This window comes from Sceloporus occidentalis, unplaced genomic scaffold (assembly GCF_023333645.1).
Source record: "Sceloporus occidentalis isolate IW3139 unplaced genomic scaffold, rSceOcc1.0.p SCAF_9, whole genome shotgun sequence".
NCBI classification, from domain to species: Eukaryota; Metazoa; Chordata; class Lepidosauria; order Squamata; family Phrynosomatidae; genus Sceloporus; species Sceloporus occidentalis.
In genome coordinates, this window is record NW_028316989.1 from 27037964 (window position 1) to 27052287 (window position 14324).

At 42.8% G+C, this 14324-nt stretch overlaps 3 protein-coding genes across 8 annotated transcripts in view; 1 reads left to right on the forward strand and 2 right to left on the reverse strand.

Annotated features, from left to right (window-relative positions):
• The window catches only part of LOC149307108 (putative E3 ubiquitin-protein ligase HERC1), a 90036-nt gene extending 86083 nt beyond the window's left edge, over nt 1-3953 (forward strand). For all 5 annotated transcript variants that reach the window (XM_089538144.1, XM_089538148.1, XM_089538145.1 and 2 more), the window contains exons 76-78: nt 104-256; nt 829-1134; nt 3266-3953. In XM_089538144.1, coding sequence (XP_089394270.1) covers nt 104-256; nt 829-1134; nt 3266-3451 — 645 coding nt within the window. In that variant the 3' untranslated portion in view covers nt 3452-3953. The remainder of the gene's footprint in view (nt 1-103; nt 257-828; nt 1135-3265) is intronic.
• Nucleotides 3954-5050: 1097 nt separating this feature from the next.
• Nucleotides 5051-8648, reverse strand: LOC149307109 (F-box and leucine-rich protein 22-like). Its single transcript, XM_089538152.1, has 2 exons — nt 7171-8648; nt 5051-5764 (listed from the first exon to the last, which is right to left on the reverse strand). Exons 1-2 carry the CDS (start codon nt 7533-7535, stop codon nt 5422-5424), a joined length of 708 nt encoding a protein of 235 aa, XP_089394278.1. The 5' UTR covers nt 7536-8648; the 3' UTR covers nt 5051-5421.
• Nucleotides 8649-8705: 57 nt separating this feature from the next.
• Nucleotides 8706-14324, reverse strand: part of USP3 (ubiquitin specific peptidase 3) — a 36698-nt gene continuing 31079 nt past the window's right edge. For both annotated transcript variants that reach the window (XM_089538149.1, XM_089538150.1), the window contains 5 exons: nt 14201-14281; nt 13932-14050; nt 13336-13449; nt 13161-13228; nt 8706-11405 (listed from right to left, as the gene is read on the reverse strand). In XM_089538149.1, coding sequence (XP_089394275.1) covers nt 11240-11405; nt 13161-13228; nt 13336-13449; nt 13932-14050; nt 14201-14281 — 548 coding nt within the window. In that variant the 3' untranslated portion in view covers nt 8706-11239. The remainder of the gene's footprint in view (nt 11406-13160; nt 13229-13335; nt 13450-13931; nt 14051-14200; nt 14282-14324) is intronic.

The following is a 14324-nucleotide window of genomic DNA, read 5'->3' on the forward strand; positions in this document are numbered from 1 at the left end:
TGGTACTTGTGTCTTTTGGCTTGCTGTTTTGGGGTAGCTAGCATCCTGGGCTTCCATTTCTGGAGGCCACATTCCTGGTATTGTCTTTTTCCCTCCCTACTAGATGATTCCTCTAGATTCTTTTGTTGGCCAGAGTGCTGATGGAAAAATGGTTCCCATAATCCCTGGTGGGAACAGCATTCCACTCACTTTTTCAAACAGAAAGGAATATGTGGAAAGGGCCATCGAGTACAGACTCCACGAAATGGACCGTCAGGTAAGAGTCCTCAGTGTATCAAGTCCAGTGTGGGTTATAGTTAAAGGATAAGCGCACATAGTTGTAAAATTAGGTTTGGCAGTGTTGCCCATTTCAGATGAAAATGTCAAGAAACATCTGCCAGAATTCACAAAGGTAGTTAGGAGTTCTTGAGTAAGAGTTACGCATTTGTTCCTATCTATGACTGCTGTGTATTCACCAGTTTGGGAAATACGTTGGGACAATTGGGAGAAAAGTTTTTTCTAAAGACCCACAGTATTGGATCATTTGCAATAATCAAGTGCCATTTCCAAACAAGAAGTCTGTGTAGTACCTTCTGTGCTTTCATTTAAAAGTAAAGTTTTTTGAGTCAATTTCCATAAGATAAAAACAAGACTTCTTAGTCACAGCCCACCCCGGATCACGCTTCTGTTTCATTCCCTTGCAGAGGTTTTATTTCACATTTCCTTGTGACCCGAGAGGTAATAGCCACCCATCCTGGCCTGGTCCCTAGCAGAAAGCACTTCGCTTTGAGTTATTGCAAAGGCAACACGCTAAGTGGCATTACAGAGCTCCATCTCTTTGCGTTGCAGGTGGCTGCGGTGAGAGAAGGGATGTCCTGGATAGTCCCAGTCCCCTTGCTGTCCCTTCTGACTGCCAAGCAGTTGGAGCAGATGGTTTGTGGAATGCCAGAAATCTCTGTGGAAGTGCTAAAGAAAGTGGTCCGGTACCGGGAGGTTGATGAGCAGCACCAGCTGGTGCAGTGGTTCTGGCACACCCTCGAAGAGTTCTCTAACGAGGAACGGGTCCTTTTCATGAGGTTTGTGTCGGGAAGATCTCGCCTGCCGGCCAACACAGCAGATATCTCTCAGCGTTTCCAAATAATGAAGGTCGATAGGGTAAGGGACAACTCTTCCTCACTGTTGCCTGATCTCAATAATACAATCATAGAAGCTAGTAATAGAAAGGACACTTCGCTGATAGTTGAAAGTTGCTTTACTGGCGAGATACTCCATACTCCTTTAGAATGCTTAGATTAATACTGATTTTGAACCGCCTGTTCCTAGGTGTTGAAACAGGTGAGAAGCCCTCCCTCTGGCTAAGAGACTCACTTTTGGAGTGCAAAACAAACTTCAAATAAGAGCTGGGAAGTAATTTTCTGTACTTTTTCACAGGAGGAAAAGGCCTTAAATGTGGGTACCTACTACCCAAATCAGACTGGTAGCACCAGAACAAGCGACGTTAAGGGACTGCTCATTGGCAGCTCTATTTTGATAGCCAAAGCCCCATCCAGCCCAGAGTAATGCTTCTCCTTTTTGATTCTGGGGTGGGAGATTAGGACCTGTGCAAGGGCTGCAGGAAGGACTATTGCTCTGATGAAAGCAAAAGGCTTGGAAAAATTCAAAGATATAGATAGCCATGTTGGTCTGTAGAATCAGTATGTTCAGAGCTCATGTAGCACCGTTACAGCGAGTCTCAAAGGTGCTACAAATCTCTCTACATACAATCTTGGAAAAGGTAACCAGATATAAGAGAGGAAGGAAGTAAAGTATGTCCGAAAGAAATTGGAAACAGATATGGAAGATTACGTACAGGAAGAGTCAGGGAGAAGGTTTAGTTTTGTTTTTAAAAAAGTAATATTTTTATTAATTTAAAAAAGATTTTACATATATACATATACATAAGGATCAATGAAGAGAAAAAGAAAAGAGAATTATAGAGGAAAAAAGGGGGAAAGAGGAAAAAGAAAAGGCAAAAAAAGTGTGTGTGTGTGTGTGTGTGTGTATATACACACACACACACACACACACACCGTATTTTCCGGCGTATAAGACAGCTGGGCGTATAAGACGACCCCCAACTTTTCCAGTTAAAATATAGTTTGGGATATATATACTCACCGTATAAGACTCTTCCAATGCACACCAAATAAAAATTTTAAAAATCAGATTTGATTTCAATATGGTAATTTTAATTCAAATGCTTATGACATGCAGGTACTTAGCAAAGATGACACCCGGCATATAAGACGACCCCCGACTTTTGAGAAGATTTTCCTGGTTTAAAAAGTAGTCTTATACACCAGAAAATACTATAGATAGATAGATAGATGGATATAGATATAGATATATAGTGGTGAGAAAGAAGAGCGGTATGGAGTTAAAAATAACAAGATAGGATAGAAAAGTTGAGCATCTTCTAATTTACATCATCCTTTCGTATTATAACTGCTTCTAAGAGTTCATGCATTTTTTTCTTTATGCAAATCATAATTTGTCTAGTTCTGACAAGTTGTTTATATTTTTGATATTTGGAATAAGCAATGTTGAAGGTAACAAATTAAGAAGGTTTAGGTTTTTTACAGAGATACTGGTAAGTGGTAGAAGGTTGGAGTAAGTGAAGAAAGTTGATGAAGGGGCCATCTGAGAGGACAGATTATTATTATTGTGCTGTATATAGCACTCTAGACTTACACAGCGCTATACATACAAACAGTAAAATAGATAAAGTAAACCTGCCCATGGCATACAAACTAAAGGGATAGACAGGAAGGATAGGCCAAGGAAGAGAATTTAGAGAATAGGAGGGGTAGGAAGAATAATAAGGAAGGGTAAGAAGGGATAGGAGGAGGAAGAGAGGAAAGAAAGACAAAGGATAGAAGTTACAGAAGGTTTGAAAATGGTGTGATGTATGCGATTAGGTTTGAAAGGCTTTTGGATTTGTTTGATTTTATGTTTGTGTATATGATGGATTGCTTGTTTGGAATATTCAGTAATAGACTAAAGAAAAAAAAGGAAAGGTAACCAAAGTAGTGGCATTAAAAGGCTATTGGTGTCGCCTTACAATTATGTGGAAAGTGCCATACAGAAGGCAGAAGGAGAACAGTTTTGGAAAGGAGACGGAAAGGCCTTGGGGATGCCTGCTATGGGTCTCTTCCCAGGGGAAGATAGGCAGCAGGCCTACTAACAAGACCCTCTGCTTTAAGAGCCGTCAGTAACATTTTGTCTTTCTCCCTTCCTTCCTCCTCAGCCTTATGACAGCTTGCCTACCTCACAGACGTGTTTCTTTCAGCTGAGGCTCCCTCCCTATTCCAGTCAGCTCATCATGGCCGAGCGTTTGCGCTATGCAATCAACAATTGCCGGTCGATAGATATGGACAATTACATGCTGTCCCGCAATGTGGACAACGCCGAGGGCTCCGACACTGACTATTGACACTGCAGATAGCAACAACAACAACAACAAAATAACCCTCTTCCTTTCTTGCATCTCGTGCCCATGTCAGGTTTTAGTGTTGACACCATTTTATGGTAATGGTAGATGTTTTAGGAAACATAAAACAGTGGCCACCTTTTTTAGTTACTCTAAATGTAACGAGACTTAGATGTGGTTTTCTTTCCCTCTCTTTCTGTGACTGTAAACAAAAAATGCAAAAAGGTGAGACCGGTAAGTTTTCTTCCTCTCTGCCCTCCCTGCCCCTTTGTTCACTTTTTTGATAAGTTTGCATGCAGCCTTTCTGGTGCATTATATTTTTTGTTGTTGGGAACGGTGCATTTATAAGCCTTCCCAGTGAACATGAAGAGTTGTACATTGTGTATAATTGTTCATTAGAAAGGACAGTTTTACATGAATATTCATATATTTATTTTTGTTTTAATTTGAAATGCCTGTGCAGGGTTCCTTATGCAGAGAAAATAAAAGCAAATTCAAGAATTGATGAATGGTTTTGCTACTTAATGTTTCCTAGTGGTTTACTGAGCATTTGAAATTGAGTTTGTCTAGAATTGTAGCCTTTTCACATCCTGTTGACCATATTAACAGGGGAAAAGGAGAGAAATAAACCATAAGTCATGCCATGGAATATTTGAGAAATAAACCTTATATATAAAAAATATACATACACACACCTAGTGTAGGAGGAATGTCTTCTATCTTACTGCTAACTAATAATAATTCTGTTTTGGCCATTAATTTAAGTTTCTATTTGCTGACTTCTGTCTTCCACTGTGGTTCCAGTCAAGTAGGAGAAACTGAAATTAATGGCAAAAACAGAATTATTATTAGTCTAGCAGTAAGATAGAAGTATATGTATATATATGTATATATGTGTGTATCAGCAGCGAAGAGATTAAATTAAAATATGTATGATTTTGTTTGGCAAAATTATAACATTGAAGATTATGCTAAATATATATGGCAGCTTTTTAGATTGTTGTTCTGCAGAAAATTAAGGTTCTATAGGAACTACAACATCCAAAATATTTGCTGTGATAAAAGGAAGGTGGACAGGTTTTAGAGGTTGTTAGATCATTTCGGCTAAAAAGTACTGTATGTCTCATGTATGTCTAGAAATTTTAGACAAAACATTGGGTCAATTTATCCATGAGTCAACGTAAGTACTGTACTTTATTTAACTCCATCAAAAAACCCTCTACTATTTCATCCATCCATCCAGTCTTTAGGGTGAGCACAAACAGTTATGTCTGTCAAAAAATTTAAAGTTCTTTAGCATCATTTTCATCTTTGTTTCATCTTTTATATTCTTTGTGACACACTGATAAGTTTTACCCTTGCCTTATCCATGGGTCATATCAAAATCCATAATTTTGGCCATAAAACCTGTCCTCAACTTATACGTGAGGTTGACTTATAGTCACGTATATACAGTACATTTTAGTAGAACTAAATACAATTTGGAGAAATTGCCTGTCCAATATAAGTTTTAAGGTACCCAGTTTCCTTTGGTAGTTCTTGAGTTTTGGAGATGATCAACTGTTGCAATCGATTTCAATAAACACTCAAAAGCCCAGCAGCTTCTACAAAGAAGAAAATTTTGATTTTAATTTTGGAAAAAGGCCACTCAACACGTGAAAAACATTTTGTATTCATAAAGCAATCACAGCTTGTTTGGGAAGTGAAGGACCTTTCTAGTTCTCCATTTTTCCAGTAATGGGGCACCCAACATTTGTGAGAACATAGAATGTAGAATTCCAGTAACCATGCTGACTAAGTCAGCCTTAAGAAAGAGTTTTTGCCATTGGTTTTGCAATGGGTTTTGTGCAGGATTTTCCCCAGCAGCTGTACAGATAATTCTATATCCATTTCTGTATGGATGTGCTTGAAGTCCCAAAGCCGCGCAGAAATACATGAATGAATCTCGCTCAACGCAGAGGTTGCTCTTTCCCTCAGTGCCACAGCAGTTTCCTGAATGCCCTCTCCGATACCCCGTTACCTGGCTTTTTGTCTGGGATCATGTCTGCGCTTCTTTCTGCTTTTAAAGTTATTGACGGGCGCCTTTTCTGCACCCGCTGCAAACCTGCCTGCGTTATGTTCCTGCAAAAGTCCACGTGCAGCGTTTGCAAGGCATCAGCATAAAGGGTTACAGCGTCCAAAGTCTGGTCAGTGATCTGGACGCAGTTTTCCAGCCGCAGAGTCCGGAGGCTGGAGCAGCTCTTCAGAAGCAAAGTGACGTAGGAGTCAGTAACATGGCCGCACCCAGAAAGTGTCAAAGATAGTAGGTTTGGACACCTTGAAAACACAAACAGGAGTTATAATGAAACACAGTGGTCAGCTGGGGATATAGGATTTAAGAGCAATAAGACTGGTCTCCCATCTTCCAAATGGTTAAAGCCATCCCACTCCTAGTCTGATGGGATGGTTGCTCCAAATCACTTGTTGCTACAAGTGTGTTAAGGCTTTACGCAGAGGGTAGTTACGGGCAATTCAGGACTGTTATTCTGCAGTAAGACCCTCACAGCACAAGCATACTAGACTATTGTCTTGGTTTAGCTAACGCCATGGTTAATTTTTCCGTTTTATCAGTATGTAAAGAGATCTTGTTGCACCTTTGAGACTAACAAAGAAATAAGTTGGCAGCATGAGCTTTCCTAGACTTCAATCTATTTCCTCAGATGCGTTTGAGGAAATATATCTGGGGAAGTAGATTGAAGTCTGAAAGCTCATGATGCCAACTTCTTTCTTTCAGATCTCTACATATTGATTTTACAGACTAACATGGCAACATCTTTGAATTTTATCATGCTATATAAGGGGCACAATTTTCTTAACCTACCGTATATAATGGAACTTGCTCATTCACACATTTTACTATCTGCAGGGAGGTCTTGGAACCAAACCCCAGCAAATACCAAGGACTCACTGTAGTGAAGTTGCCTTGGTTTTGCAACTAGCTGTATGGCTACTAATCATGATGGCTATGCTATCTCAATATCATACCTCTGATGCGGCCATGTTGACCTCTCTACACAAGACAGGACTTGTCATTACACCAGCATGTAGTTGCATGTATAATCTTGATCTCCCTATTTTAAATCTCTTTTTAAACCTCTTCAAGAAAGAGCTCAGGTTAGAATATTCTATGCATTGAACACAGAGGACGTATTGCAGCATCAGTCTCTGGCAGTTTGTAAAATATTTCTCAGCAGTTGTGAGCGAGTGCCAGCAGACGGCAACAGCCTCAGCCTATTTAGGGCTGCGGATTTTTCTATGCCTGGGCTTTTTGTCTCAAATCTTTGTTTAGGCCAAAGTGCCGGTTAATCTTCACGCTGTTTAAAGGAGGGAGGGAGAGGGAGGGTGGCTAAAAAGGAACAGCAAAGGAATGCTTGGAATGGCAGGGCAACCTTAACGCCTGGTCGCCTTGGCATTTGAGGACAGAAGTGGCCTTTTAGAAAATTAGCATGTGGTTTCATTCTTTCACCTTTAAAAACACGAGGAAAGAAGAGCTGGGACTCTGGTGCTGGGGAATTTCAGATGTGTATATTAAAAAACAAACCCTGCTTTCACACAGAAACAAAAACATTTTTACTCTCTGCTAAACGTACAATGGATCCACTAGGCCATACAAGCATTAAGTCTGTAACACATCTATAACACAGCCCATCTTGGTGAAAAACTTCACAGGCCTGAAGACTTACCTCTCACAAACCTGGAGTAAGAAATGGTTGACAGTATGTTCATGTACGCTGCAGATGTCCCTCTGCAAGGTGGTCTTCATCCAATCCTCGACGTTGCAGACTTTGACTTGGCTGGAATGCCAGCAGATGGAAAGGCAGTGCAAGGCTGGTCCCAGGACATAGTTGCTCTTGGTCAGCTCCGTGGGGGAACGGAAGTGCAGCACCGGCCACAGCGAGGGCTCTTGAAAGACCCTCCACATCTGGGGACACGTCTGGGCCAGGCTCCTCCGGCTGTTTTTGTCCAGGAAGGAGAAAATGTGCAGGAGGCACTCCCAATTCAGCTGCATTAGATGCATGGCCCCTGAGGGTCTGCAAGGAAGCAGCATGCTCCGGCCACTTCCCGGTCCCTCCTCGCACAAATATGGTGTGGAATGGAGGTTATTTTTGGCCTTTGACAGCTGGGAATGAAGTTTCCAAAAAGGGCAATGATCAGGGGAAGGCCGACAGCAGCCTGAATTTTCTTCTCCCCACGGAATGGCTACGGGAAGAGCAAAATGGCTTAGTTTACTCAGATCTTGCCTTAAAAGGATTTACATGCCTCTGAGCCGATTTGTGCTTGTTTAGGAGGTGGACTGTGCTTGTTTAGAGAGGTTTCCAGCCCACCTCTCTGAAAGGAAAGGACTGGCAGGACTCCGCTCATCATGGCAAGCAAAAGAAACAAGGAAGTGAAGGAGTCTACATTTTTCCAAGGGCGGCAGCCCCTGCCTTTTGAGAATTGTTTGTGACACAAAACTACACACACAAGGCCTGGAGGGATCTACCCGCTTGGAACAACTGCTCAAGCCCCAGAAGACCTGATACAGGCAGCCTGGCAAACCCTTGCAATGCGGTGGTCCAGGCTGGCCACAATGGTGAGCAGGGAGAAGGGAAGAAAGGAACTGCCAGAAAAAGAGAACGCCTTTCTTCCCCAACAGCTGCAGCCAAAGATATTTTGCTCTCCCATAACACACAAAAATTGCAATGAGTTGGACGGCCTGCGCTTCTGGGCCCACTTGCAGCTGCTTTCTTTCCCAGCAGTCAATGCCAGTTTTATTTTTCACTCAGGGTTGTGTGAGGAACTGTGTTAGACACCTAACACAAAGGTGACCTGTGCTGCAGCATCACCCATTGAGTAGCCAAACTCAACCTAGCTACCAGCAGGGGCCAATAAGGTGCAGGAAATGCACCTTGGCATCCCACGCTTTTGGCAACCGTTCCCCTGCCTTCTTGCTGGGAGGTGGCACAACCCATGCTTGCTCCCAAGCAGCCTGGCAAGTCAACGTCCACCAAGTTACTTGTTTAAAAACACACCAGCAGCAGACCAGACCGGTCCCATGGAGGGGATAGATCTCCATAACCCAAGTCACCCAGTGAGAAAAAAATACTTAAATGCTACATCTTCCAGAAGAGAGTGGTGTTGTTTTGTTTTGTTTTTGTGAGAGAGAGGAAGCGAGCTTAAATTGTGGCCCAGAATCACCCTCTAAACATTCCAAAGACAACCATTTTACAGTCTTCACCAAGGCTTATGCAACAAGATTTTAATGGCAAACAAACAATCACAACTATGGTACTATACAGCCCAAGGACCCTCTATAACACAAACTGGAAACAGTAGACTTGTGTTGAGAAACGCAGAAGATGACCACAGTGGGACAGAGAAAGAGCCGCCTGGAGAGAGAAGACTGCCTCACTGCCGCGTCCAGCCTGCCACCACCAGTGCCCCATAACCAGATGGAGCCTTACCTTGGCCAGACCCTCTTCTTACAACCACCTGGTCCTCTTTTGCTGAGGAATGGCAGAACTCTGGTCCATTAATGTGGCGCTGTTGCCAACAGCATCTAGGGCAGCTTCATCTTACAGGAGGGACACAGAAGGACACAGCATTGGTCTTCTCAAACAACAACAGATATGGGGGGCAGCCTGTGACTAGGCCATGGGTACTGGCCATCCACTATCCCCACAGCCAGTGTTTTTTTCAGGCTCCATCGCCACCTGGGGCAGGGCAGTGCCAGGCCAAACATCTCCCTTGGCAGAAACCCAGGTGTGCGAGTGTGGGGCGGTAGTGTCGTCCTCCCGTCGCAATACAGGACAAACAAGGGGGGAAATGTCCAATACTATCTCAGGTGCAGAACGCGCTTCCGACTGCTTCGCTTTGACACAACTCACTGAGTAGAATCCAGTGGATAAGCAAATCTCCACCAGGAAGAGAAATAACGTGTGTTGCCACAACTCGCTGCTTCGACTGTCCACGCGGCAAGTGTTACGCAGGGGCGGATGGGAACCACACGAAGAAAAAGGCTTCTTTGTCCCAGGCCAACCCCTTCCGCCTGAACTTCCTGAGGACAGGAGCAGCAAGTAAGTGCTTTGCATTTTGCCTGCCACATTCCAAAAAGAGTAACACAGCATGTCACAAGGGAGGAATACTGTTACAAAGAAAGGGATCAGGGAAGAAATAAAGGGTTTGTGGAGGGGAGAAATGAGAACCAGGAACAGCACTGCTGGTTTAACAGCCACTGTTTTCCCTTTGCCGTGGTTTCTACGTTACGAAGAAAGGCACATTTACATCACTCCCTGAACCTCAGCCTTCTAAGTCCCTCTGCCTCCGAAGTTCAACTGATGCTAATTCAGGGTTTCGGCTCTAAAGGGGTTGGGAAAGTGACCTAAGTCCCCTGAGAGAGAGAGAAAAGAAGAAAGAAAGCAAAGAAGGGAAGAAAGGGAAGAAGAAAGCGGAAAGAGAACAAACGAGGGAGTGTGTTAATGTAACTCACAAAGATGTGGGGCAGAGGCCACTTTCTTACTCCCCCTGAAGTGTTTAAGTTACAAGCCTCACAAGCCTCTATTTGACTCGCTCTTCATTGCAGCCAAAGGCAACCATCACCTCTATTCAACTGTGCTTGCCGCAGTTTGAACCTTACCCTCAGCATCATCCATGATGCATCAGGAAAGCATGAAACACAAAGCCAAGAAATGCACTGAGCAGAATGAAGATGCTGGTGCCATGTTGTGGCACCTGGGACAGCAAAAGAGTCTCAGGATAGGGATGACTATGACCACCATAGACTACACATTCTTCCTCCAGACCTACACCACACTGCTCCTGGCTGCCTCTTCCCACATCGACAACCGTTCAGAGGGCTATGGCTTGCATGATAAAACTTGGTAGGGGTCTGGGTTTTAAAACAAAAAACAGTCTTCTACTCTACCTCCAACGCATCACAAGACCAAAGGGAACATGATGGCATTAAGGGAAGAAATCTAAAAAGTTCTAGAGGAAAAGAAGCTAGGCAACCTTAAACTTTATCAGATTTTTCTTTTTTGAAAGGTAGCTTAACTGCTGCAAAATTGTCATTTTTCATCACTGAAAGGAAAATCAAATTTTTAATATAATTAGCTTGTTACCAACAACATAGTCAGCTACTGATGTACACAAAACAGGGAAAGGAAGCAGCCTCCAGAAACAAAAGTAGCAGCAATTATGCAGCCCATGTAACGAGGCCACATTTTGTCCCTTAAAAAACAAACAGGCCGCCCGAACTCTGTCTGCACGTAATGCGTCCGCAACACAATCTGCAGGTACAAGTCCTTGATCTTACAAGAAAGTAGCCTTGCATAACAGGCAGAAAAGCCACCCAAGGCTCTCATTTCATAATTGAGTATGCCACCGTGCTAATTGGAAGGATTCAAGTTTCTCTGATGTAAATGTGCCTTTGAAAAGCAAACAGGAACATATAGATATACAAAAGTCAAACAACTAAAGTAGCTCTTGAAACTATGTATAAAAAAAATCGAGTTAAAGCAGCAAATCAAATTTATCTGCTGAGGTGTTCTTTTCTTCTGGTGTCACTAACAACCAAGTTAGCTTTGTGTCCACATTTCAACAAATCAAATGCTACTACTGACAAAGTAAAACTAAAACCCACAAGGAGGAGGAGAAAAAAAAAATCTGAAAAGTGCACAATGAAATCAAGAGTCTTGGATCAAGTATCTGTGGAGGATTGGAAATGTTTTATCCAGAGGACTTGATATGCAAAAGTTGGGGGGAGAGGTATTATTAAAGTTTGTCCAGGCCGGACTTGGCCTGCCGCTCGACGTAGAAGAGGATATAGGCCTTGGCTTTCACCACCGTCTCCTCGTCCGTCAATGTCACAGTGCTGTCGTTGAAATGGAACCAGCGCCCTTCGTGGGTCGCATAGGCAGTGTAATGGCCAGAGCCAACCCTGCAAATATAGATGTACAAATACAGAGGGACAGATTCAGTGCTCCGTTATTTATAAGAAACGTAATTTAAGAAGAGACCAGTCAGGAACATCCCAAGCCAAACGCCACTTTCACATGAGCAGCTGCAACGCTGCCCTTGCCTTGGTCAAAGCCTTTTTCCAGCATCTCCTAATCCTCAGGTGCCTTTTTTTGTAACCCACACCACAAAACCTAACAAATTTGCGAGGAAGAAAGGCAACCTCCGGAGCGGTGGGCACCTAGAGAAAAGTCATCTCCGCCTGCTTCTTTACTACAATATTTATAGCCTGCCCTTTGTCCACATATCTCAGGGAAGCATACAACAAGTTTACTGATTAGCCAACTGACCATATCAATGGTAAAATACAAGAGAAGCATACAATAATATCAATGTAAGACAATAAATAATAAAGATAAATTAAAAGGCTACAAGGATATTAAATGATTTGTCACTTGAAGCACTTGAAATCCCTTGGAACTTAAAAATGAGGCAAACTGGATGAAATCAGCTAGGCCTCAAAGGCTGAAACAGAAAGCCTTTTATGTTGTGAATTGACGTGGGAATGCCAACAGTCAAGGCTTTCTCCCACAATGCACTGCCCTCACTGATCAAGTAAATTATCAAAAACACCATCATTATCATTATCATTATCATATTCATTTATATTCCACCTTTCCACCAATATCGGGACTTAAGGCAGCCTTGTTCTTGTTATGTGCGCTTTATGGTGACCCAAGGCAGCCCTTTCACAGGGTTTTCTTGGCAAGATTTGTCCAGAGGGAGTTTGCCTTTGCCACCCTCTGAGGCTGAGAGAGTGTGGCTTGCCCCTGGTCACCCAGTGGGTTTCCATGGCTGAGTGGGGACTCAAACCCTAATATCCCACAATCTCAGGCCAACTCTCCAACCACGCTGGCTCTGGTGATGTGATGTACATTAGGGAAAATCATTTTGTTTGGCAAGTTCTTCCCTCCAAACATTAAAACCATCAGGACTACTGCAAAAACAGCAGTGGTCCTGATGCTCTAGGCCCGAGGCAGATATTGGAACCAGACCCACAAGTGCCTCCTTCGAACAACAAGGATCTCCCTCTCTCCGAAACAGATGTGAAAGCCCTTATTCTAGGGATTTCTATGTGCAAGCAACCTCTTGTCAACACTAGCCCATACCCCCCATCCCTGAAGACCCACAAACACTTCTGAGGAACAGTCTTTTTAGTGATTTTGGACTTCAGCTCCCAGAATCCCAGACTATTGGCCAACATGGCTGAGGCTTCTGGGAGGTGAAGTCCAAAATCTCTTAAAAGGCACACAGCTTGGGGATTACTGGGTTAGAGAATGTCCAAAAACAGGCTTATGTATGTGTAAATCTACATTGTCCTGAGATCTTGTGATATGGGGAAGGAGATTAATAATGCTGCCCTTGGTCAGCTAAGTGACCAGCCCTGAGGCAAACCTGCTCATGCATCTGGAATGCACCCAGTTGCTAAAGGGAGAGGGACTTTTGCTACCGTTTGCTGTGACACCGGAGGACATTCCAACCACAACCAAAGCTGCCAACATGCCAAGAGATGAGTAAAAGGGCATTAAGTTCTCCCATTGAAAAACTCTGTAGCCATAAACCTAATTTTAATTACACCAGTTTTCAAGTGCAGTAATGTGGGTTTTTTGAGAAGATGAACCTTTGAATGGTTAGCCTGGGAAGACAAAGCAGCCCTCAGTGTTCTGATCCTACTCACCCTGAACCATGGTGCACCACCACAGCTGCCAGGTCATACAGGCAGTTTTCTGGTCCACTGTTTTCAGGCTGCAGTTTGGGAAAGGGGAGGGAAGGACACACAGAGCAAACACAGTGAGAATCCACTAGAATTATAGGCCCCGCCATACTCTCCCCTCCCATGACAGCCTCTGTACCTCTAGCAAGTAACATTTCATGTCTAGGCCTCTCAGGGGAAATTCGACATATGTGTCCACTTTGTTCCTCAAATATGCTGTCCAGTGAAAGCGTTTCAAATGTAAGCACAGTACCTGCAGCGTAAAGGGAGACACAAAAGACAAAGGTCATAGTGAGACTCCTTTAATAGATAAGTATTTTTAAATTACAACAATAATGGAAATTAAAAGTAAAGAACTCCCACATTCCTTCAGATGTATTTTTAGAAAGGAAGTATTTATCACATGTAAATAGAGCCATGTGATCCTGTCAGTTCTCAAGATTAAGCTCCACATATAAATCATAAAAGAACAAATGTTTCAAGGCACCTGCAAGTGAAACTCATTTGCAATACAATGTGGCACAAATTTAATTTAATTAATTCAGCAGAAACATTTATGCCACCCTAGCACTCAGACACATCAGAAGAGCTTTAGAGATAGATATGCTCACATGCATGTTTCCAGAAACAAAATGAGGACCAGAAAAATGAGTTTTAATCCCAGTCACCTCAAAACTGGCAGATTCCTTCAGATGTACTATGTTTCACATCTTTTCAGCAATATCTGCTTCTCACCTTTGGTAGTTTCTGGATCCAGAACTTCTTGGTGGACTTCTGTTTCTTTTTACATTTGTGGCACATGTAGAGTTCTGTTTCATCAAGTTCTTCCAGGTCTGTAAAACTGCGAAGACAATCTAGAACCGAATTCAAACGAGATGGTTAAAACCAATTTTTCCTGCCTTTTAATTCAAACCTCTAATTGCCCCAAAAAGGATTAGTCACAAAGGCAAAAGGATGAGACAGACACCTGTGTGGCAAGTTGTTCCTTTAAAAAAAAATCTTACCTCGCAATGTACACGTTGGTCCATTTTCTTGGTTCTTGTTACGCTTATTTCTGAACTGACTTGGAATATCTAGTGAAAGATCTAAAAAAAAATACAGGTGAATTCAGATATACACTGCTAATAA